Source organism: Diabrotica virgifera, chromosome 7 (genome assembly GCF_917563875.1).
Source record: "Diabrotica virgifera virgifera chromosome 7, PGI_DIABVI_V3a".
In the NCBI taxonomy this organism is placed as follows: domain Eukaryota; kingdom Metazoa; phylum Arthropoda; class Insecta; order Coleoptera; family Chrysomelidae; genus Diabrotica; species Diabrotica virgifera.
The window spans coordinates 234,494,447-234,520,839 of record NC_065449.1 but is presented as its reverse complement, the minus strand read 5'-3'; the positions used below and the strand labels follow the sequence as shown (position 1 = coordinate 234,520,839).

At 32.1% G+C, this 26,393-nt stretch overlaps 2 protein-coding genes across 2 annotated transcripts in view; one reads left to right on the top strand and one right to left on the bottom strand.

Moving 5' to 3' along the window:
• LOC114348105 (uncharacterized) overlaps positions 1-26,393 on the top strand; it is a 300,717-nt gene that overhangs the window by 128,420 nt on the left and 145,904 nt on the right. The gene's annotated exons all lie outside the window — the stretch shown is intronic.
• LOC114325692 (uncharacterized) overlaps positions 1-26,393 on the bottom strand; it is a 357,661-nt gene that overhangs the window by 256,937 nt on the left and 74,331 nt on the right. Inside the window, exon 4 of the mRNA XM_050657110.1 lies at positions 23,262-23,706. Coding sequence (XP_050513067.1) covers positions 23,262-23,706 — 445 coding nt within the window. The remainder of the gene's footprint in view (positions 1-23,261; positions 23,707-26,393) is intronic.

Genomic DNA, 26,393 nt, shown 5'->3' with positions numbered 1-26,393 from the left:
CCTTTCTTTTTTATGTATCTGGCTATTTCTGTTATTATCTTGCCAGTATATGAGATAGAGCAGAAAGTACTGGGTTCTTTCTGTGCTGGTGGATATACTAATTTCAGGGCTTTCTTATGGAGATTTTGGTTCAACATTTTATTAATTCTTTGTTCGTTATAGCCATTGTTTACTGCTATTTGTTTAATGATGTTCAGTTCTATCTCGAAATTATTTTTTGACATGGGAATTTCTGTCAGTCTATGTATCATGCTATGGTAGGCTGCTAATTTGTGTTGTGTAGGATGGGATGATGAATTGTGTATAGTTTTGTCAGTATGGGTAGGTTTATGATATACAGAGAACTCATATTTTTTGTGTAGTCTGGTAATTGTTACATCTATAAAGTTTATGGACTTATTCTGTACAGTTTCTATTGTAAACTCAATATTACTATGAAGTGAATTAATGTATGATAGAAATTGGTCAAGTTGCCTGTTAGTTCCTGTAAAGCATACTAGTATATCATCCACGTATCTCCACCAAAGTGGAGAGTTGATTTCATGTAATCAAATGAATTATCTTTTAATAAATTCGTCCCAGGAACGCAACTCATAAATATTGGCAATATCATTTTTAAATTCTTCTACTTTAAAATGTATAATATATGGATGTCTGAATTGCCGATATGAATGAGTCACATTAAATTAAATTATTAGAAGAATTTGTTGCACAAGCGGGATTCCGCAAAGGTTAGAGTAAGTACCATATATTCATAGAAAAACTACAGACAATAAAGACCCTTTTCGAAAAGTGTAACGAATACAATGAACCTCTTCATTTGTCATTTGTGGATTACAATAAGACATTCGATTCCATAGAAATCTGGGTCGTAATAGACAGAATGAATAAGGCAAGGATTGATTCCAGATATATAATACTCGTAAAATACATACAACAATGCAGCCATGCAAATAAATGTAGAAGTCCTAACAACAAGCAAAAGGGAGACACAATATCTCCAAATTTATTTAGTCATGCATGAGAAGATGTGTTCAAAAAGTTGAATTGGGAACAACGCGGAATCAAAATTGATGGCAGATTTTTAAGCAATCTAAGATTTGCCGATGGCATGGTACTCATAAGTAGAGACTGGAAAATATGCACTAAAAAATGTCTAAAATATGCATGCAATATGCATTTTAAAACAAGCTGAATATGCACAATTAACATGCAAATATGCATTTATATATGCACTTATTTTTATATGAATAATTTTATGGTTTACGTTAAATACATAAATAAATAAAAAATAATAAAAATAAATAAATAGGTTTGAATTTAAACCAAATTGTATTATTATTTCTTAATATATTTTTTTAACTTCAGGTTTTGTGACAAATAAAACGGCAAAATATTTTATTTTGACCACAAGATAAATAAGAGTACAATAAAATAAATGTACATATTTTTATTGTTACAATATTGATTCATATTTTCTAAACTAATATTATAAAAAGAGTACAATAAAACAAATTTACATATTTTTATTGTTACAATAAATAATCATATATTGATTCATATTTTCTAAACTAATATTATGTCTTCTATCTGTTAATATTTGTTTATAGGCAGAAAAAGATCTCTCAACGTCACAAGATGTAATTGGGGCATATTTAAACTTTGCTATTAGAGACGGATCCATATTAATATTTTCATCGAAGTTTCCAAAATTGATTATATTATTTATTGAACGCAATAAAGTGAAACCCTCATTTTTGTTTAAAACGTCATCAAGTTTATCTTTAATTTTTACTCCAATTTCCCCATTCAGATTTGTTATTTTCTGTTTAACCGAATCAACAATAGACATACTATTGTGAAGACATAAATTTTGAGCCTCTAATTTTGTAATTGAACTTTCAATGATATCGAAATTCGATTTTATATACAACAATTGATTTTTAATAGACTTTTCTTTAAAAATATTTTGACAGTTATCAATAGCGGTACAAGTCGGATCAAAACTTGAAATAACGCTTTTGATGTCGTCGTAGTGTTCAGATAAAAATATAGCACTTTTAAGCCAAGTTCCCCATCTGGTTAATACTGGTTCTGGTGGTAAAGGAATATCGGGAAGCATCTCCCTATATACCTGTACACGTAGTGGTGCTTTCAGAAATACTTTTTTTACATTATTTATTAAGGTGTTTACATTGGGAAATTCAATTCTAACTTTCTCTGCAACTCTGTTTAGGCCGTGCGCCAAACATGTACAGTGAATTAAATTAGGGAAAAAGATTTTAAGATTGGATGCAGCTTTCATCATATATGAGGCGGCATCACTAAGCATTAATAATATTTTTTCAAATGGTACTTGATCAGGTAAAAAAAAATTTGTTAGGGATTCGTTAACAAATCTAGCTATTGTAGCATAGTTTGTTTTTTCCAAACATTTTACACTAATTAAGTATGAGTTTTTAAAATCGCCAGAGTCGTTAAGAACTCCAACAATTAGATTCGCAATTTGTCGACTCTTTGTATCCGTTGTTTCGTCGACGGAAATCCAAAGATAATCGGCTTTTAACTGATTTTTAATACTCGTCATCACATCTTTGTAACATGCACTGACATATTTTTTCCGAAGAGTTGAAGAACTTGGTATTTGAGCTGGTTTATCTTTAATCTTGCAATAAGTTTTTAAAAAGTTTTGACACGATTTATGTTCTAACTTGTGCAGAGGGATATTGCAGTTCAAAAAAAAATGGCATAAATCCTTTGCAAAGGTTTCTTGCCCAACTGACGTATTCTGAATCTGCAAACTGTTCTGTAGAATCTGCTGGCGAGGTTTATTATCATTTTTTGATAGCTTAGTTTGGTGAAGTGAAGTTTTTATGTGTTGAACTACTTGGAATTTCTTTTGACATGGAATCTGGAATATAATGATAATGATGTTTTAGATGTTTTCGTAAATAGATACCTACATTAAAATGATCAAACTTTTTAAACCTCCCCCAATTTTTTTTTATTTCTCAAAGTGAAATTGAAATCGTCAAACAATAAAGTACAGTCAGTGTACCGTAGTATACAGGGTGGGCCACTCTCAACACCTCGCTCTGTATAAGCCAAACCGTTGCGAACTTTAAAAAACAGTTTTTGAAGAAATGGGACGGTTTGTCATTTTAGAATAGACAGACACATAGATGTGCAAAGAAGTTTGATAAGTTTAAAAATCTATTGAAGTGGAGAACTTACCTTTTTATCACAAATGGTGCAAAACATACTTTCACTGTCGATAACTTTTAGATGATTGTTACTTCCAATCCAACTTCTGAGAAGACTTGATTTTTCCCTTGCTACTTTAGGCATTTTCACAATAATAATAAAATGATTTTTTTACACAGTATAGTCAATAACTTGCAATCACAAAAGTTGAATAATCGGCGATTGATTTAAGACTAACCATTCATAAAATAAAATAATCTATCCTACCCTTAAAACAGTGTTGCCAACTCGACCAATATAGTATTTGCCAAACCTCACAAGAATGATGGAATGATCAGTTCAACAGTAGGTATTCCATTATCAACTAATAAAAAATCCCTATAGCAAGCATAACCCAGTACAGATAAATTATTTGTTTTAAAAAATGCTGAAACATGATCCTGTAGTTAATAGTAATCTCATGGTCCACAGACATAAGTACTAATATAAACATTATTGAATGCGAAGGGATTTGCTGATGTAGGTGTGTATGTGTGAATGGTTAAACATTTTTTGTTAGGAATCAGATTTGACTCACTGATATCAGTTTCAAGTTCCTGTGAGAGAGTTCCTAAGTTGTTTTAGTAATTGTAAGGCCAACATAAAAATTTGTTCTGAATTAGAAGATTTTCGATTTTTACTAAATAATTTTTATATTATTTAATATGCTAGAAAATATGCTATATGCTAAACAAGAAATAAATAAGCTAAACAACACAAAAATATGCCAAATCTAGCATAAAATAAGCTAAATTGGCAACGCTGCCTTAAAATTTCGTTTTGGTTGGTTTTCCCAGAATAATTCATAGTTGGCCGACACCAGCAGAAAGTACAGGTAATATTTGTAATGTTATTCAAAATATAATCGGTATTTACTTAGGTAATTTGTAAATTCTGAGAAGTCTATAAATCTTAAATATCCGGATAATGATACCTGCAGCTATAAATAACGCCCATTATGTTTATGGGTACAACAACAAAGGAGCTTAACAGCAAAATATTTACTTTCACATTTTATTTTAATGGATGTTGATGTTACTAATATATACCTTATTTTTAAATGGGGTAGAGTAAATTCCCATCAAAATATGCATTTATATGCTCTTAAATCTCCAAATATGCAAGGCATATGCATTTATGAAAAACATGAGAAATATGCAGCATATATATGCATATGCATTTTGCATATAATCCAGTCTTTACTCATAAGCAACAATACAGAGCAACATGCTAAAGGAGCTTAATTTTCCGATGACCAAAATTTTTTTGTTACACGGGTGACCAACGGGGGTAAAAAATGTCCCCAGTCAAAAATGACAATTGGCAAAAAAAAATAAGTTGTTTTAAGAAATAAAATAATGTATTCGTAATATATTTTAACTACAACTGAACGAAAATAGGAATCATCATTCTGAACGTAGAACTAAAGAAATTTTAAAATATATACTAATTTACGTCACCACAGACCCGTTGTCCTAGGTGAGCGACGGGAAACGACGCGACGCGATGCGATGCGATGGGTTGCGATGCGTTGCGATGCGATGCGACCAGTACTTCACGCGACACGTGTGGCTTATGTAGCGTCGCATCGCGTCGCTTTCCATCACTCAAACCAGGACAAACGTGACGATGTCAATTATTCATTCCTATTCTTAAGTGTGGGGAAGTATACGGCAGTGTTACTAGAAAATTAATATTTTAAATACTTAGCTAAAAAATTCCATAAACGAAAAAGAAAGACAACAAATGTCATATATTTAGAACAAGTTAATTTGGAGAGTTTAATCATTTATACCCGAAATTAATAAAATAATCCACGTTGGTTTAAAGAGTATTGTGGCTTATTCACTTTCGATTATATCATTGCAGCTCTTACAAGTATTAATAACTGAGCTATCAATAACTATCAATACGTAATTTTCAAAAACCAAATTGTATTGAGGAGAGGCTGTTACTGACTTTAAGGTATGTTAATGAAAAAACACTGGTACTATATAGTTATTATTAGTTTTTATTTATTTAATAAACTATTGCGTAGCATAATTTGAATTGAAAAAAGCAATGGGGCGTCACACTGTGTCGTGTCTCGTCGCGAACAAATCAAGTTCGCACTTCGTCGCGTCTTGTCGTAGACTGATTAACCCGAAAACGTAGGCCATACACAAATACAACCATTACTTGATATTTTCGCGTCGCGTCGCGTCGTGTCGCGTTGTCGCGTTTGTCGTTCACCTAGGACAACGGGTTAACAAACAATTTTTTTTTTCAAGATTAGAATGTTTCTTACAAACCATTTCACGTAATAGACGGTATTTACTTAATATAAAATTGGAACATGGAAGGCCAAGGGAGTTGGTCTTTGAACCTAAGCCCCAAATTCAGAAATTTTTTTTTCGTAAAATATGTGGAATTTTTTTTTACAAAATATGAGGGCATCTAGAATGATATTAGAGTCAAATAAAACAATAATGAGTTTAAAATTGAAAATATTTCTGAATTTATTGAATAAAACATACATTGGGGTCAAAATTTACCCCCGTTTAAAAATGAATTCAAATAATTCAAAAGTGATGACTAGGGAGCGGATTATATGCGAGCAATTTTGATGAAATATGATATATGCAGTAAAAAATATCGAAATATGCGAGAGATATGCACAATAATTTCAGAAAATGCATACTTTCAGAAACCACATATTTAACTACAATAAAATAAATGTATCGGTTTTCCACTATATTCTTGATTTTTTTTATGGTAGATATCATGGTAAACTTGAAGTTTGTAATTTTTTCTCAATTTACTTTCATTGGGAATACTTTTCTTGGAATATATTTCCAAAAAACTTTTAAACATGATTTTCCAGCTTTTTCGAAGGTATGTTTGCACAAATCATCGCCTCGTATAAATCCGAATTAAATTTATATTGTTAACTATGATGAAGTCATCAACGATTGTCTACACTATCAATGTACAACTGCATAGGGCTTACAATACCGAGCCAAAATCTCAATACCGCTATTTGGTATTTAAAATTTCAAATACCGGAATCCCGGTATTAAAACCGGTATTATGAATAAAAAATATACGCGTTATATTTAAACTATCCTCAGTTGTTTTATCGACATGTTATTAAATAATACAGTGATGACCTCGCTAATAACCGGCAAAATATCGCAAAAGATGGAAAACATATTAAGTTGTGAGATAAAAAGGGATGAACCTAGTGGAGGTGTTAAATTTAGCGATAGTAACTTATAGATTTACATTATATTGATTGTTTCCCACCTATAGACATATCGCACGAATTTGAGAAATGCCACTGTCACAGTGACAATTTTAGTTGATATACTCCTCTAAAACGTCTAAAGGTGGGAAACAATCAATATAATGGCAATTTATATGTTACTATCGCTAAATTTAACAACTCTACTAGTATTATTTGTTTTTATCTCACAATTTAATGTTTTCCATCTTTTGCGTTATTTTGCCGGTTATTAGCACGCTGATCACTGTATATGAAACCTATTAAATTTTGTTTTGAAATGATTAGATGTTGTTTATAACATTCCTAGAGAGTAGGAATAGATAAATACAAAAAATGTGCAAATAGAAAAACTATATAAGTATTTGGTTCTAGGATAAATTTTGCATATACTTAATAGGATAGTACTTTTACTCATGAAATTTGCTATTTGTAAATTAATTTAACTTTAAAATATATTAATACAAAGATTAACTTACTGTAACAAATATTTTATATGGATTACTCTGTATTTAGACCGCTATATATATATATATATATATATATATATATATATATATATATATATATACATTTTCAATTATTATTAATATTTCAGAAAATAAGTGAGCCTAATTTATACACCACAATACACAAAAAAATGAAAAATAGATCTGAAAATGTAAAAACAATTCTGATTAATAAATCTTTCGGCTTTATAATTTATAAAATAAAGTACAGTAGAAAACCGAAAATCCGAACTAATTGGGGAGACAGCCTGTTCGGATTCCGAAATTCCGGATTATCCGAAAGTTAGCCTAACTAGTAACTCAAAGCTTTCATTGTTGTTGATTTTGAGTCGCAAAACGTTCTCGCAAGAGTGTGGACAATATTTTTGATCTCAAGTTGACTACGAGAGATCCGAAGTAAGTTTATGTTTAACCTTTATAAGCCCTACATAATATATAAAGTACGTATTTATTTTTAAAACATTTTAAATGTCAAAGTCCTATTAAACCTACATTGTTCAATTTTCTGGTTTTATTCTGTATAATAATCATGTTTTCAAGTTTCTGTCTTGAATTTTTAAATTTTTTTATTTTCCATTGGTTCGGATTTGCCGAACGTTCGGATTAGCGGGGTTCGGATTTGCCGGTTCTACTGTAGTCTAATTTTAAATATTTAAGAATTTTTGAACTCATTTTATATATTTTGTATACACGAGATTTAATAATTTGGTTGTAGAAGCTGATATGTATCACCGTTCGCCTTAAATTAACGACATTCGCGATTTTAGAAAGCGATATACTTGACTTGTATGTGTAATGAATGTGTTTAATAAATATTTTTTACAATGATATTTGATATTGGTAGTTTATCTTCAAAAATAATTTCTTGTAATAGCAAAAAATATCTTAGAAGAAAGTTTATTGTGCATCAATTCCATTTTTATAAATTAAGCTAATACCGAAATACCGGTATTTTTACTATAAATACCGGTATCGAATACCGGAAAATATCGTCCGGGATCCCGGAATCCCGGTATTGTAAGCCCTACAACTGCATAAGAATTAGAAACACTCGATACGAATCGTATCCGCCATGTTTTACCATAAGGCGCTATGCTAAACCACAGTCATAGTAGAGGAATACCACAAAAACGATTCCTATAGACGACATCAAAGCAAAAGTGGGGAGAAATTGGCACCAAATAGCACAAAACAGAGAAGAGTGAAAAACACATGGGGAGGCCTTTGTCCAACAGTGGATGCAAAATGACTAAAGACAATTTGGGGTTAGTAGCATAACATGATACAAAATGTGATAAAAAATACAACACAAAAAAATGTTGGTGAAAAAACTGGAGGGTTGGAGAAAGGCTAATAAAGTGGGGGAAAGGTCAGTAGATCGAGAACGGAGTGTATTATATGATTGGGAGACACAGGAATGATTGTAGTCTAAGAGCTAGGAGCGGATTTTGTGCGTGATAAGTAATATGGAAAAACTGTACGGGGATATGTTGAATTAGTTGTGTACATGACTTTCACCAACGGCCGGAAACCAGAGTTGGGGCCGAGGGTAATTATAAGGGGTCAAAATTCCGTTTTTTATTATTTTTTTTGTGACGCTCATGATTGAGATAGCGCCAAAATTTGGGAATAAGTAGGTCATGACGCAACTAAGTAAAATCTCCAGGAGTGGAACGCTGCGTGGTCGACAAAGGGGTGGGGCAGGGTGAATATAAAAAAATGTAAGGGGTTTTTTGCGACGTTCGTGATTGAGATAGTGCACCAAAATTTGGGAATAAGTAGACCATGAAATAACTAAGTAATATCCCCAGAGGCGGAAACCAGAGTGGCGGACGAGGGTAGTTATAAGGGGTAAAAGTCGCGGTTTTTATTATTTTTTTTGTGGCGCTCATGATGGAGATAGTGCACCGAAATTTGGGAGTAAGTAGGCTATGATGTAAGTAAGTAAAATCTTCAGGGGCGGAACGCTGCTTGGGGTTCAAAGGGGTGGTAGGCAGTGATGAGTATAAAAATATATGGGGGTTTTTTTGCCGTTCGTGATCAAGATAGTGCACCAAAATTTGGGAATAAATAGATCATGACATTACTAAGTAAAATCTCCAGGGGCGTAACGCTGCGTGGGAGACAAATGTTGTGCATGGTCACACAAAAAATAATACACACTGCGACTTTGACCCCTTAAAACTACCCTCATTCCCAACTCTGGTTTCCGGCTCTGGGGATTGTACTTAGCTAAGTCATGGTCTACTTATTCCCAAATTTTGGTGCACTCTCTCAATCTAGCACGTCGCAAGAAACCCCTTATATTTTTTATATTCACACCTACCCCCACCCCTTTACCGGCCACGCAGCATTCCACCACTAGGGATTGTACTTAGTTACCTCATGACCTACTTATTCCCAGATTTTGGTGCACTATCTCGGTCATGAGCGTTACAAAAAAATAATAAAAGCGCCAATTTTGACCCCTTATAACTAACCTCATACCCAACTCTGGTTTCCGGCTCTGAGGATTTTACTTAGTTATGTCATGGTCTACTTATTCCCAAATTTTGTTGCACTCTCTCAATCACGAACGTTGCAAAAAAACCCCTTATATTTTTTGTATTCACCCCTGCCCCACCCCTTTGTCGGCCACGCAGCGTGCTACTCCTGGAGATTTTACTTAGTTACGTCATGACCTACTTATTCCCAAATTTTGGTGAACTCTTTCGATCATGAGCGCCAGAAAAAAAAATAATAAAAACGGCGACTTTGACCCCTTATAACTACCCTCATCCCCAACTGTGGTTTCCGGCTCTGGGGATTTTACTTAGTAATGTCATGATCTACTTATTCCCAAATTTTGGTCCACTATCTCAATCACGAACGTCGCAAAAACCCCTTTATATTTTGTATATTCACCCCTACCCCCACCCCTTTGTCGGCCACGCAGCGTTCCCCCCCTAGAGATTTTACTTAGTTACGTCATGACCTACTTATTCCAAAATCTTGGTGTACTATCTCGATCATGAGCGTCATAAAAAAAATTATAAAATCCGCGACTTTGACCCCTTATAACTACCCTCGGCCCCAACTCTGGTTTCCGGCCGTTGGTGAAAGTCATGTACACAACTAATTCAACATATCCCCGTATAGTTTTTCCATATTACTTATCACGCACAAAATCCGCTTCTATCTCTCCGACTATTGGGAACATAAATATTTTATGAAGAAAAATTAGGACGAGTAGGAGAATTTAAATACTTTGGCTCCTACATAACAGAAAATGGAACACTACATTGAAGAATTGCCCATGGGGTACAGGCTGATTGGTTTACCTGGAAGCGAATGAGCAGGGTACTCTGAAGCCACGGTTTGTTAGAACAGTGAGCGATGTACGGCATACGCGTACAGCAGACTCTGTTGTTCTCGACGCACGGCAGATTTGAGTGAGTCGGTTTGTTAGCATATTCTGTCGCTCTCAAAATAGTTTGACGTTTGTTCTCACGGAGGGTGTACGTAGAAAAATGAATTCTGACAAAATCTAGGCAATAATTTTATTACTCCTAGAAGAGGACGAGGAAGAAGAGTTGATACTATTAAATTTAAATAAAAGAAATACAAATGTAAACAAAATTTTTTCATGTCGTAATACAGAAGGTGCATTTAAATAATAATTAAGAGTCAAAAGAAGATTGTTTCAGAACGAGGAAAAAATTTCGAGAATATTTAGACTTTCCTGGATTTATTTGAAACTGTATTACAATGTATAAGATGATATTACTAAAAAACCCTACAACAGAAGACAACATCCGATTTCTGCAGAAGAAAAATTAAGCATAACTTTGAATTAAGGTTTTTTTATTTAGAGAAAAAAGAGAAACACAGTTAAGTACAAAAAAGAAAACTTCTTAAAAATGTAAAGTATATCATAAATATATCTTACTTTGTACATTGCTATTAATTGTTTCTGGCGAAAATACAAATGAATGCACGCTCTGAGATCCTATATTGGTTTCCAAAGAATTTTCGCTATAAGAATAATTGTTTGTTGTAATAGGTATTTGATGTTAATCAAAATAAAAACAACTAAAATCGAATAGTTCGGTCATATCATGAGGAACAGTGAAAGATATGGACTACTGCAACTGGTCTTACAGGAAAAAGTAGAGGGAAAGCGAGGACCAGGAAGGCGAAGGATTTCGTGGCTGAAAAATCTACGTACGTGGTTCAACATATTCACTACAAATCTTTTCAGAGCAGCAGTGTGCAAAGTACAGATTGCCATGATGGTCGCCAACATCCGAAACGGATAGGCACTACAAGAAGAAGTAAAAGGATCCAATTCATGTACCTAGTTCATTTGCAGCCAGCTCAATTTCATATCGCCAAACCATATTCATCACTTCAGCTTTTATTCTTGCCTTTTCAATCGTATCAAATTTCGATACTGTAGAAGCACCACTTTAAAAAAACATGTGTATTGAAGGATCACCTGATTTTCGAGCCAATTTCGATGATGTTTCGAAATTGGCTCTTTCGACGATGATGTTTTCGACTTTTTAACAAGTTTTTTAATCAAAGCGGTTCGTTTCTCTCGTCTCACTTTTAATTCGCTCATTAATGAGGAAGATCTGTTTTTAGACATTGACTTTTTTCGGTCAGTATGCTCCTTGTCATACTAAAATTTCAGAAATTTCTCTCTATGTGAAAGGTATTGACCATTTATATTTTATATTACCATTACATTGACCAGTGGCGACGCGTGACTTTTTCTAAAGTGTTACCAAATCCAAATGCAAAAAATCTTATTTAAAAAAATGAAGATATGGCTAAATGTATATACATATAGCTTCAATAATAATAATATCACTTTGTATATCACTTGCAACTCTCGAAAAAACAGTTGATGTTTCTAGATGTTGGCAAAATTTTTGATCTTTTTTGGCAATTAATGTTAACAATTCCCTGTAATTGCCTCGAATGTCAGAGCCGTCGCCCTCAAAATGACCACGAAACGCTAATTCTTGTTCGGCCAAAAAACATACGGTACAGATCTATTCTAAATGAGCTAAGGATATACGAGTACCTATCTATTTTTTTAACAAACTCATTATGTTTAGCAATATTTGCTTTAAATGCTTGGTTAAGAGAACTTTTGATTTTTGTTTTGCCAAACTGAATCAAATTGGGTATACATCTTACATATAGGTAACGGAGAAATTTCATGTCTCTGTTTAAAACTCTAAAACTATTTAAATCGTGAACCTGGTCCACCCATTTTTCTGTAAAAACCAGAAGACATGGCTAACAATACAGTCTATTTTTCTTGCAACCACATAACCAAGGATTTTCACTGTACCAACTAAATTTAAAATATCGAGCTAATTTTTTAAATTCCTTTTTTAAATTGTTTAAAATAGGTCTTTCATTTTCAATAATCTCATTTTATTTTTCAATCAGAATTACTTTTCAAGTAGTTGATCGATTACGCAGCGACACTCATCCATGGTGAACTGCACGCACACTTTTTATTATAGGTACTCTTAGCAAATGTAAATCTGGTAACAGCCCTACTGATATACACAACGCGCTTACGCCCATCGCTCCTTCAAAATTTTCACACTAGCCGGTCCCGAGCCGCCCGTGCGACAGCGAGATAACCATTCATTGTCACCACAAATGAGACTGGTAACAGAATATAATAAAGTGCAACTGAGTCACATAAACTCGCCAATATTTTCGTGTCTGGCTATTTACTGAATTAGGTTCTATTAACACATAATATAATAATATATTTCTATTGATAAAAATAAAATAAAAAAATAATAAATGGAATTATTCATCGTCATAAAATACTTATTTATTTGCAAGATTTTAACCTGTTACCAATGGTAACAGTGGTTACATGGACGCTTCGCCAGTGACATTGACAAAAATGGTTTCGAAGAAAAAGGACCTAGCAAGTGTATATCTCCGGCTCCTTGAGCCAGGAGTATCAAATCGTCTAATACAATAGTAATAGAAATAGATGTCCGGTTCAGTTGAAGCATATGGTGTCTTTGAAAGGCACTACTGAAAGGCTTATAGTATTTTTTTGTTCTTGTGTACTTTTGTTAAAGGCAATCTACTTTTCTCTTTGAATATTTCCCAAATTATTGACCATAAAACAGGTCAATTTGTGTCATGTGTTGAATAATAACGATACACTTTATTTTGTACCAACGTTGTTTCATTAAAATGCATGCTTCAGTTTAATAAATAATACATACATAATAATAACTATGTATTATACCAATTAATCTAAATACCAACTAAATACTAACACTATCAATTTAGTACAAATGACTTTTTCATTTAATTTGTGCAATTGAAAATATGCCAAACCATGTAAACTTATCTTTGTTTGATTAAAATTAGTTTACCACCATATTGTACACTGTGAGTTCAGCTGAACGTTTGCGTCCAAATCAAATATGAGTTTGATTTCAGCGCACACCGTCGACGTACGCTGCTGTCGGTCTTCAGAGCGCGCAGCTAAGCAGAACCTAGCATGTCCATCCGTGGACATCTTGGATATTAAAGCACCCTATGTAACGCACAGCTGAATGTGGCTCAGTTTTTATGTTTGTGCGTCACAGTGTTGCCATGCTGTATTCTATATATTTCTTTCATAATTTCTCCGTCATTATACTAGATATAATGACAAATGAGGTGTCAAATTAAAGCTTATAATCCAAGGAGAGTACTAAAGGTGAGAAATTAGACCTAGGTTGTCTGTCCTTCTGTCTGTCTGACTCATTTGTTGTTCTACCTGGTATAGTGACGAAGGAATCATATACGCGGTCGGACATATAGACGGACAGACAGCCGAGGTTAAATTTCTCACCTTTAGTACCATCCTTGGATAAGCTTTCATTTGACACCTCATTTGTCATTCTACCTGGTATAATGACGGAAGAGTTGAGTTTGCAAACAGACAGACAAGACCGATGGACGGACAGACGGACGTGGACAATTCAATGTTTTCACATTTTTTCAAAATTGGTGAAAACAACAACATAATAAACTTTACTTAATTGGTGTTTCAAAACTACTTACTTTTAACACATTACACAATATTACAAGGTTTCTAGTTAAACGTCACAATGATTTAAAATAATCAAGTAAAAACCTATATATACATAATATATTAGAACATACCTAAAATACACAAAAATGATACATTTCACACACAAATATAATATCACAAAAAATTGTAACGTGATAGTATGAAAAAATAGAGAATGCGGCAACGGTGTTACATGTGACGGTCGGATCCAATGCCAATATCTACACAGACATATTCTTCTTCTTCTACGGCACTACAGCCCAAATTGAGCCTTGGCCTCCTTTATTTTTTGCCTCCACCCTTGCCTGTCTGTGGTTGCTCTTCTCCATACACGGACTCCTAAAAGGGCTTGTGCGTCGCTGTTTACTGTGTCTTCCCAGCGCTTTCGTGGCTTCCCAACCGGTCTCTTTCCTTGCATTCTAGCATTCAGTGCTCGTTTTGGTAGCCTATCCTATCCCACACAGACATATTAGGGTGCGCTAATATCCAAGATGTCCCAATCCGTTAACATACAGAAACCATTCCTTTGATTTGGACTGACGTGCGCGGCGTTCGACTGGCTCTGAGTTGTGCGTCGCTCACTGTCCCAACAAACCATGGCTTGAGAGAGCAAAATCGAGGAAGAGCTAAAAGGAAAGATATACAGGAGTCGTGAGAGAAAATGTTATAGTTGATGCTGGGTAAAACTAGAAGGGATAGGGTTACGAAAATTTTGATTAGAGAAAGAGCCTATTTTAAAAACATTCATGAGTAAAGACTGCAATGGTTTGATCACGTTTGAACCGACAAATAACTTTTCTTTGTAACATTAAGGATTGGACAGGATCGTACCTCCAAACCCTAATAAAAAAATCAGAGGATAGAGATGAATTTGCAGAAAGAAAAAGGAGATTATTTTGTACCTGTTAAAATTAAATAATTACAATTTTATGTTGAACCGTCCCTGTAACAAAATTTGTTTCCTCTTAAATTTATGTAGTAAAATAGTAATGCATTTATCTTTTATTGACTCAACAATTGATATGACTTGCTTGTTTTATCTACCACACTTTAATTTTACATAATATATCAACAATTGCTATTAGGTTACTATAACGGTAAAATTGTTATTCAAATTAATTTGAATTCTAATTACTTTGCATTTCTCAAAACATTGCCTAACTATCAATGCACTATATTATATGTACAATGCAGTATATTATATACTTTGATATTCGTAATAATTAAAAACTATGACTAGTAAAAACAGTATTATATATTTAACACTGTTGGAGAGCTGACCAAAGAAATAATATCATCATCAATAATAGTGTCGAATGTACGGAAAAGAAAAATGAGGAAATCCCCTCCCACCCCAGATTGAAAATTAAAGAAAAAAGTTTTGAATCATAAAAATATTAAATAAAGCAAAAGTAGTATTTTATAAAGTATTAAAAGTAGATAAAATATATATTGTCCTTCACATAACATTTCGAACATTTGTACTTATGGTAGTAGTGGTCTTTTCGGGCCGCTGATCACAGTTTAAAGAAGCAGAAGAAGAAAAAGAAGATTATTAAGCTTCTTGATAAGTGACGTCCGCGTATCACTGTTTTTTTTCTGTGCGTGTACTGATCACAAGTGCTTTCCAAATAGTTTTATAAAAATTATTAGACAGTGTTTAAAATACCACAAAAGTCATCAGAGAATAATTGTGTATCCCGAAAGAGGCGGAAATATGAAAATTTGGAACAGAAACTGGTAGAGTTAAGGTATTTATATGATATTTTTGGGTTTTATCCCAAAAGACCAAGTTATTTATAAGATATTTTTGAATCATTTTATGTTAGATAAATTAAATTATGTGTGAATAGATCGAACTATAAATATTTAATATTTACGAAATGACAATTTTAACCAAATTCAAACTTGGGGTCCTTTTTTGTTGTTATCAATATATTTTCTCTGTTGTCATAGTTACTATATCTCGCCTTCTTCCCTATTCGAAATACTCAAAACGTCAATAGTATTTGTCAAAACACACAGAGATGTAACAGGCGCTATGTTGCCACACTGCACTGATTTTCCTATTAATGTTTATTTTGTAGCTAAATGTCCGACAGACATGATATTATGCAAAAATTTATATTGTTTGTGTCAATAAGGATACCTTAAGGTAGCCCAAAGTAATACAGACTACATTATTAGGGGTTTAAAAATAAAATTATAGCCCAAAGGTTTAAAATAGAACAAAATAAAGGGTTTACCAATAAAATTAGAGCAGGGGTGCTTTTAAGCAGCCCAAAAAATCTTTATGATTATTTGACCTGCCTCTATTTTTCAGAGGTACTCTACAGTAGTCCAGAAGTTTAGAATAGAACAAAATATATTAGTTTAACTGCTTTTGTAAATTTTACTTCGATTTCACGTTACAAGCAAGTTTACTTGCACTAAATTATTTGTTTGGTTTTGTGTTCAAACAATAAAACTAGAGCAGAGGTATTTTTAGTAGCCTAGACAATCTTTATGATCATTTTATCTGCTTCTATTTCTCAGAGGTATTTTTACAGTAGCCCAGCAGTTTGGAATACAATAGAATTATATTTATTTCACTACTTTTGTAAATTCTACTTCGATTTAAGATTAAAAGCAAGTTTAATTACACCAAGCTTTTTGTTTGGTTTGTCTTCAAACAATAAAATTACAGCAGAGGGTACTTTTTAGCAGCCCAGACAATCTTTATGATTATTTTATCTGCTTCTATTTCTCCGAGGTACTTTAATGTAGCCCAGAAGTTTAGAATACAATAAAATGTATTTATTCAACTACTTTGTGCACATTTGGCCTAGATTTCATATTACGAGGGTAGTAAGTTTACTGCTTACATTAAATGTTTGTTTGGTTTGTCCTCAAACAATAAAACTAGAAGAGGGTACTTTTTTTTAGTAGCCCAGAAAATCTTTATTTTGAGCTACTCCTATTTCGTAGAGTTACTTATAGTAGCCCAGAAGTTTAGAATAGAATAAAACATATTTAACTACTTTTTGCACATTCTGCATTGATTTTTATCGTCTACCTTAATATTACAAAGTTAGTAAGTGTACTTACAATAATTTTTGTTTGGTTTTGTCAAAAATATTAAACAAAGATACAAAATCAGCTTTATTAAGTCATCTCGAAGTCATTACGAAGCCACAAAAGACCACTGTTTATCCAAAGACTATACCACAAAGCCAAGCTGCTGTTTCCACTCAGCATCCATCAAGAGTTCTTTCAGAATCTAGCAACTTTAATCAGCAGCGTTTAAACTTCAATCCAACCTTGAGCAGACCAAGAATTGGACAAAGTCAGTACTCAAATCACCCTCTACTAGCATCGAGATGCAAACAATCGAACAGACAGCAGTACCGAAAGCAAATGAGAACAACCAGGATGTCATACTAAATGTCAATAAAAATTAATAGGGTAATATGGCTAACTGTATTAAAATATGGAAAGGGATTACTTCAGATAAGAAATTTTTAAGTTTGGTCTAAGGTTTTAATATTTTATTTAAAACAACGCCCTCTGAAGAGAGAGCACCAAAAGTTCTAATAGACCCAAACTGGTCGTATGACAAAAAAAAAAAAAAAAAAAAAAAAAAAATTACTTGAAAAGTAATTAAAAATTACTATTTCTCCTTCTTCACATACAAAAGGACAATTTATTTTTCGTAGTTTTTTGTGCCTAAAAAGACGGAAATCAGAGATTTTGTTTTGAATTTAAAACAATTGAATTGCTTTATAGAAGCCACATATTTTAAGCTGGAAGACTATAATAGGTCAGTCCTCAAGCTCATTTTCAAGGGTTATGGCAAAAATAGATTTAAAAATTGTCTATTTTGCTATTCCTGTTCATTAAAATTCTAAGAAATATTTAAAATTTAAGTACAGAACTACTTTTTTATATTAATTAAACTGTTTACCGTTTGGTTTGAATAATATCTCGGCTTTTATATTTACAAAAACTTTAAAACCAGCCCTAAATAATCTAATAACAGGAGGCTTTACTTTCGTCAATTTTTTAGAGGACCATTTACCAATTTCAAAATCATATTTAAAATGTAAAGAAAATATTGTTTAAACATTTTCTATTTTTTCTGCTTGGGATTTACTATAAATAAAAAAAAGGAAAAGTATACTTTCACCCCCACAAAATATAACTTTTCTTGGTTTTACGTTTGATTCGAACCTGATATATTTTGCACCTGCTGACAAAAAAAAAATCTAATAGTATTCAGAACATCAAAAATAAAAGTACATGTAAAATAAGATCATTTGCAGCCTTAATCGGTCAGTTTGTAACAGTTCGTCCAGTTATGGAAGTTAAATATGGAAAATTATAAAAAAAAAAAACAATATATAAATAAATACAAAAGAAAAGTAGCCTCTTTCTTAAACTAATAGTTATAACACTAAAATGACCATACCTAAATACTTAAAAATGATTACAATTGGTGGTTAAATAACATACCAATTAGTGAGCAAAATATAAAATAATCCAATTATGTACTTGAAATATTTTGCGATGCATATTTATATCTTTTAGCATGGCGGGTATGCTGCATTGATAACAAAACTCATGGTTTTTGGAGTCATGAACAACAACTACATATAAATGTACTTCAGTTACTAGCAGCATATAGTGGCTTGAAATCCTTTTTCAACGAATATAGGAATTGTAACATTTTGCTAGGAATAAATAACGCAACAGCTGTGTCTTGCATTAACAAGATGGGTAGTGTACAGTACTCAACATTTGCAGATAAGTTTAATAATTCTGTGAAAATAGGAATTTAAAAATTATTTTTGCATCTATAACAGTAAAAAAAAATGCTTTTGCCTGACTTGTAATCAAGATCTTTAAAAATAGAAACAGAGTAGGTATTCTTTAAGTGATAATTGTGTTACTATAATTTTTGAGCAGCTTCTTATTCCAGAAATCGATATGTTTGCCACATATCCTAAAAAAAAAAAAAAATGTGCAAGGTATGTAATTTTGAACCCTGACCCCGGATCAGAGAAAGCCAATGCCTTAATTCTTTTTGGTTGGTACACAACCTTTGACCACCATACCTTACACAACCAAAAAGATAATTATGGACCTAATAAAAATTTAATCTAGAATTTTTTTTTGGGGTTTTATATCCAGGACATCTTTTGGGTTTCCATATTCTTGTCAGGCAAGCTTTTTAAGAAAAGCCATTCCTGAGGATTCCATCCCATCTATTACAATAAATCACTAAATCTGTATGATACAGTTTTCGAGAGATGGTGACGGTTTAGTATAAAATAATAACCATTTTGCTTATGAATTATCAAATTTTAATTTTATTAAATCTATCGTAGAACCGGATTATAATTATAGCTCGTATTAACATTCACAGTGCTGCATTGGCGTTGATAGAAGATATCCTAGAATATTATAAAAACATTTTTAATTTTTTTTACAAATGTATATATAACCTCAAACCTTAATTGCCCAAATATTAATTAACTTGGGACCCTCTACCAGTATTACTTTATTTAGAAACATTATTTCGTCTCACAAGCCTTTCCCTGAAAGATCTTACTTACAAACTTGTAATGTTGATTACACTCACTTCAATTCAGAGGTTGCAAACCCTGTACCTAATAAAAATTCAGAATATTTTCATGGATCAAGATAAAATTGACATTTTGATATAACATAGGATAAAGACTTCCCCAAAAAAAAAAAAAAAATAATAATAATAATAAATAAACAAATATCAACCTATTTAAAACAAAAAACACAGTTGAGAGTGTTTAGAGATTTCTAAAACATTCGTCCTCAATCGGAAGACAATTTGTTTATAACTAAAAACAAAAAAAAAAGAGACGTATAAAGCAACATCTACCCAGGCGTTGAGTAGATAGATATAACATTTTTTTTAAATTAAAAATATAGACACTAATATTTTTAAAGTGTATAGTGTTAGACATGCATCTACCTCAGCGGGAGTTAGAACTGGATTATAGAAGATATTAGAGAGACGGCGAGATGGACAGAAAATTCTCAAGTATTCAATATTTTTATAATAAACCTCTAGCAAAAGATTACGGACTCTTTGCAAAACCGTATTGTCTGGTGAGTCCATGTAATTGTATGTAATTGTAATTATATTACATGTGTAGGTTACTAATATTAGTAAGAACATTAATTTTCTTATTATGTTTATTTGTACCTGGTTGAAAGTACACATCTCATATAATTAAAATATAAACATGAATCTTAATTAATAATTGCTCTAATATATTAGATAGGTATACATATGTATATATTTTGTGTAAAGTTTCTAAAACAAAAAAAAAATTGCTAAGTACTATTCATTTTTGGATTGCAATGTACTTTTGTTTATTTATCGCACAATATTGTTTAATCTTTCAACAGCCTACCATAAGTACAAATGTTCGAAATGTTATGTGAAGGACAATTAATTGATTGGTTGACTTACCTGTTAAGGAGGGACAATCATAATTGTCCTATCTTACATTTCGAACATTTGTACGCTCCCCCCCATTGATTCTTTTGAACCCACCCATGTCTTGTGCGATAAAAATAAAATAAAAAAAAAAAAAAAAACAGTGATACGCGGACGTCACTTATCAAGAAGCTTAATAATCTTCTTTTTCTTCTTCTGCTTCTTTAAACTGTGATCAGCGGCCCGAAAAGACCACTACTACCATAAGTACAAATGTTCGAAATGTAAGATAGGACAATTATGATTGTCCCTCCTTAACAGGTAAGTCAACCAATCAATTAATTATACAGTATATAAAATATTAAATAAAGTAAATAAGTGTTAGAGATAGCAGAAATGAAACCCCCTCGAAAAATTGACGGTAACGCTCTATGGGATAGAGCTAGATGTGCAGGTATACGACGGATATGTAAGGTGGACAACATTAATTATTGGGTAAGAAACAGAGGAGTAGACAGCGTTTCCACATTTAGTAGATTTCTACTTTTTTTGTAGATTTTTGATATTTTTAAAAAAATTCTAGTAGGCAATATTTTTTAGTAGATTTCAACATTTTGTTATAACTAAAATAAAATTTGCTTCTTGATAGTATCTACCGTATTTTTAAATTAATTTTCAGACATTTTGTTATAATTTCCTAAGGTCATTACCGAAAATAAGATTCAGGAAGTAGATAAAGCCAGATCCACATCAATAAAAATTTATGTTGTATTTGACACAAATTTGCTCTAGTGTGCGTTGAAATTTTTGTTGATGTGGACTGTGCGTCGCAAGGATTTATGCAATATTTTCGTGACGAACAACACACGCTATCGGTCGTGCTGTCGGGTTTTCCAGTCGACTTTAAAGAAATTTTCGCCGCACAGCGATGTTAGTGCGGACTTGATTATCCACTTGTCGCTAAGTGGATTAGGCGGTGCAACACACCAAATAAATATTTACGTCGTAAAAATACTTGACCAGATTTAAATATGTGCCGCAAATATTTTTATGAATTTTAAAATACAACACACACACATAAATTTTTATTGATGTGGATCCGCTTTAATGAATACAGTAATACAGAGAAATGAAACTGGATTCTGGTGTAACAAACTTGCTCGTTTCAAGCAGTACTGCAAGTAGTATTTCGAGTGATATTAAAGAATTCTGGCATTCGGTGAGCCTATTAGAAGCTAACGACGGAAAACCAAAATAACTAACTAAACATATTATGTAAATGTGCACAAAATGTTGTGTTTACCTGTTTCTAATGTAAAATGCGAAGGATTTGTTGGGAACTGTACCAAATTTTATCCAGACATGCAGATGTGAAAATCAATGTATGGCAAAATTATTATATTTATACAAATATTATATTTTTTTGGCATACAAATTAGGGCCGGTTGTTCGAACGCTAATCAACAATTATCATTATCAAATATTTAATTACTGTCACCAAACTGTCAATGTCAACTTTGTTTGGGTTGCTGAAAACATAATTGATTAAAATTATGAGATTTATTATCAATTATGTCAATAATTATTGTTATATTAATTGATTATAGTCTCAGAATTGTAATCAATTATGTTTTTAGTAACCCAACCAAAGTTGACATTGACAGTTTTGACAGTAATTAAATATTTGATAGTGATCATTGTTGATTAGCGTTCGAATAACCGGCCCTTAGTGATTCAGTCAGTCACAAGTTAGTTTTTATAGCCCTCACTAACCTAAATAATCCTAACTACCCCAAGCGAATTTCCGAAATAAAAATATCAAATTAAAACTGATAAAAATTAATTAGGTATATGTAGTTCATTTTGTTTCCCTGTCAAAATGTAAAAAAGTTTGGTTTTTTTTACAAACATTCATAATAATATATTAATTTCTAGTTAAGTTAGCTGTTGTTTTTATTATAAAAAGTTAATTAAGTACATTGATTAATAAAGTATATTATAAAAAGTTAATTAATTATATACAAATACGTTTATAAAGTTTTTTAGTATAGTATATTTTAGTTTTTGATTTAATAGATTTTAGTAGATTTTAGCTGAACTTACAGTAGATTTTCTAAATAAAATGTGGCAACGCTGGGAGTAGAGTGGAACGACCACATAAGCCGAATGCCAACAAATAGGGTAGACGGCGAGAGGTGGTTCTCCAATAGGAAGACGACCAGTATGAAAATCACGAAAATAGTTGAATGATAACTTACTGGAGAAATATTGAAAAAACATACAAAGACATGTCTACACAAAAAGAAGAGAAAGAAGAAGTACAAAAATATTTTAGCTGACATAAAACTTAAACCGTAGACAGACAAAACAAATGCAATAAACCCGCTAGTTAGTAAAATTAAAAGAACTTGATACATGTAATGTGTTATTACTTTTGGTTTACCTTTTTTGTCTTTTAAATGGTGTTTTATTGAAAGTCCCTCTCCCCCTAAGGCAAAATGTCTAGATCCGTTACTGTCCTCAAATAATACAGTATTACTTTTCGATTTGTTAATACATATACATTTAATTATTTTTATAGAAAAAACAGCAGCAAGATCCTAAATATTTTACTACTTGTATATTTCTTATAAAATATCTTTAAAACAGGTGAAAAATAACCAATATAACTAATTAGTATTAAATGAATCTTACCTTTTGTTACTAAATTTTCCAAAACAAGAACAGCATCTTTATCAGCCTTATCAACTTCCCCTGTCAAATTAATTCTGCCTCCTATATAATCTGGATAAAATGAAGGATACGGTAAACTGTACTTTTTATGGAAGGACTTGATGGCAGGAACAACAACTTTGTAGAAATATACTTCGGCTTTGGTCAGATCAGACGTGGGCCCCATCACATGGTTATCAGTTACCAATTTTGCTACCACATTTAAATCTTCAGTCTTATTAGTAACGGTGTCTTTTAAAATTAGATCGATTTTGATCATGTCACTTAAATAGTTTTCTCCAGGCGCTGTTAAGTCACCGGTTTTGGCTTCCACTATAGTTTTGTTAGGGCCGATGTAATCCCTGATTAGTTCTTCAAAGTTTTTAACTCGTTCCATTGCTACAAATTGTATGTGTACAACAGAACACTAGGATGTGACTAAGTGTCGAGGTTAGTGCAATTATGTTTTATAAAAGTGTAAAGCAGGTCCGGTTTTAGAAAATTCGCAAATCATTAGAAATGCATAACAAAATAATCGAAATATTTTCAGATAGAGATAAGGAGATGATACCATTATATACATAATAATGCATCAGATATTTATCAGTACAATATAACTACTCTGTTATATATAATTAACCTTGCTCTAGTTTAAATTAGAAGATAATTTCGTGAAATATTTCAGTATTTAAGAACTTTATCTTCATTTACCAGTACAGGGTTATATAAAAAATGAGATTGAAAAATATCAAACAAAATATAACGATTAACCCTCGCAGGACCAACATTTTACAAGAAACAGCGAGGATCAAGGAGGGTCAATAAATTCCACACATAAATTAATCAAAAACGTGCTTCTTTATTTAAACTAATCAAAAAATAACACCTTTAAATTATTCCTATACTTTAATGGAACAGTTGAAAAAAGCGAATTTATAATTTACCCGGAGTATTCGGCTTCAGTGGAATTGGCATCATCGTAGGATAAAGAAACATTTTTGACTTCTTGCTGTGCTTACCGCATATACATGAATTTTGAACAAACTATGGTTGTTTTTGCCTATATTGGCCTTTTTTCTTTTAAATTTCGCTAATTTGACGCATGAATGATATCGTCTATTTCCATTTTGGGACAGGGCCACTTTATCCATTAGGCAATATAGGCAGTTGCCTAGGGCAGCACATTATGAGAGGGCGGCAAAAATACTGTACAAAAAATATTTGTATACAAAAATTATGGATCTGGCTTCTGTCATTAAAAAGTATGAAGCTCTTTCAAATTACTTTACCGCAAGGAAGCTAAAAAATTGTGCTCAAATAAAACATATAAAGAAATACGAAGGAGAAAAAGAAAAATTCAATTTGATGATCAACTAAATTTTTCAGCTAGTGATTAGATGAAATTCCACACATTCTATATTATAATCGACACTCTGATAAGAGACCTGAATAGACGTCTGGAATCTTATCGACTTATTTATCAACGTTTTCGTGTTATTAACAGATTTGCCAAAATTAGGCAATGAAGAAATTATTAAAGAAGCTGAAAATCTGATACAAAATAAAGACGACCAAGATACATCATTAATACCTGAATGCATTCACGTGAAGGGTCATTTGGATACAACAATTAAATCACCAATAATTGACATATCTTAATATCTAAAGAAGAGTTACTGCAGTCACTGAAGGTGAATATGAGCTATTACTTCCGATTTCGTTGAACCTAGATCGATTTTCATGAAAATTGATGAGTGGTTAGAGGATATCTCAAGAAACAAAAGTGACATGGTGTCGCGCTTTTACCCCGGGGTGGATGCCACCCCTTCCGGGTGAAAATTATTTTATTAAAAATATCCCCAGAATTCGATAGAGGGACAAATTCTAATAGTCCGTTCGTTAACGGTAAAAATATTGCAAGACCTCTAAATTCTAAAGAACCGCTACAATTTAGAAGAAATTTTGCAAATAAGCTCATCTTATCCTTCTCTTCAAAAGTGATATGACTACAATGTTTGCTTTTTATTTTTAAGGGGTGAAAACTACCGTTTTTTACCAAAAATTATAAACAGCCGATATAAGCGTTATTTAAATCTAAATTATGTGTAGGTACGTTAAATAGTATGTTAAATATAGGAATTTGATTGTTTCTTATATTGAAATGTATTTTATAGTTTATAACTATTTTTAAACCCTTAAACACTACCCTCTAAATAAGAATTTGTTTAAAAAATATTTTGTAACTTTAAATTAAGTAATAATGTATTTTGTAGTGATCTAAACTTTATTTTATGTTTGCAATTTGTTTATTAAGTATTTAATATTTTCAACCCTTATAAATTACCCCTACAAATAGATTTATTAGATCATTCACTCACGTTAAAATATTGCAAATCCTGTGAATTTTAAACAACCCCTTGGGTTGACATGAAATTTGGCATTCACATAGCTAATAAGTTAAGGAAAAAAAGTGATATATGTAGTACCGATGTGTACTTTTGCCCTGGGGGTGATTTTCACCCTTTCTCGGGGGTGAAAAAATATAGGTCCAAAATAAGTCCGAAAATGGATAAACTGACTAATTCTAAGCAACTTTTGTTCTATAAAGTTTTTTCACTAAGTCAATACTTTTCGAGTTATTTGCGAGTGAATATGTTCATTTTTCAAAAGAACCACGTTGTTAGACGGTTTTTCGCAAATAACTCAAAAAGTAAGTATTTTATCGAAAAAATATTCCGAGCAGAAATATAGATTATGAAAAACTGAAAAAATTTGTGTATGTATGAAGTTTGGAGACCTAGTAGAACCAGTGTCGTAGCTAATGAAGTTCCAAGATACAGGGTGTTGAGATTTCTCTTGCAAAGTGAAGATTTATTGATTGCTCTAAAACCGGTTGAGATATGCAAATGAAATAAATTTGGTGGGTTTTAAGAGGTAGTTATTACGCATTTATTGACAGACTTACTATTAAGAATTTTATATTCACCATTGGCGCGAATACAGCTACTAGTCTGAATTAAAAAAAAAATAGTACACCACTGAGGTATTTCAAATTAAAAAGCATTTTTGAGTTACTTATTTAATTTATAGCAGAAAATATATCTTCGCTTTTTT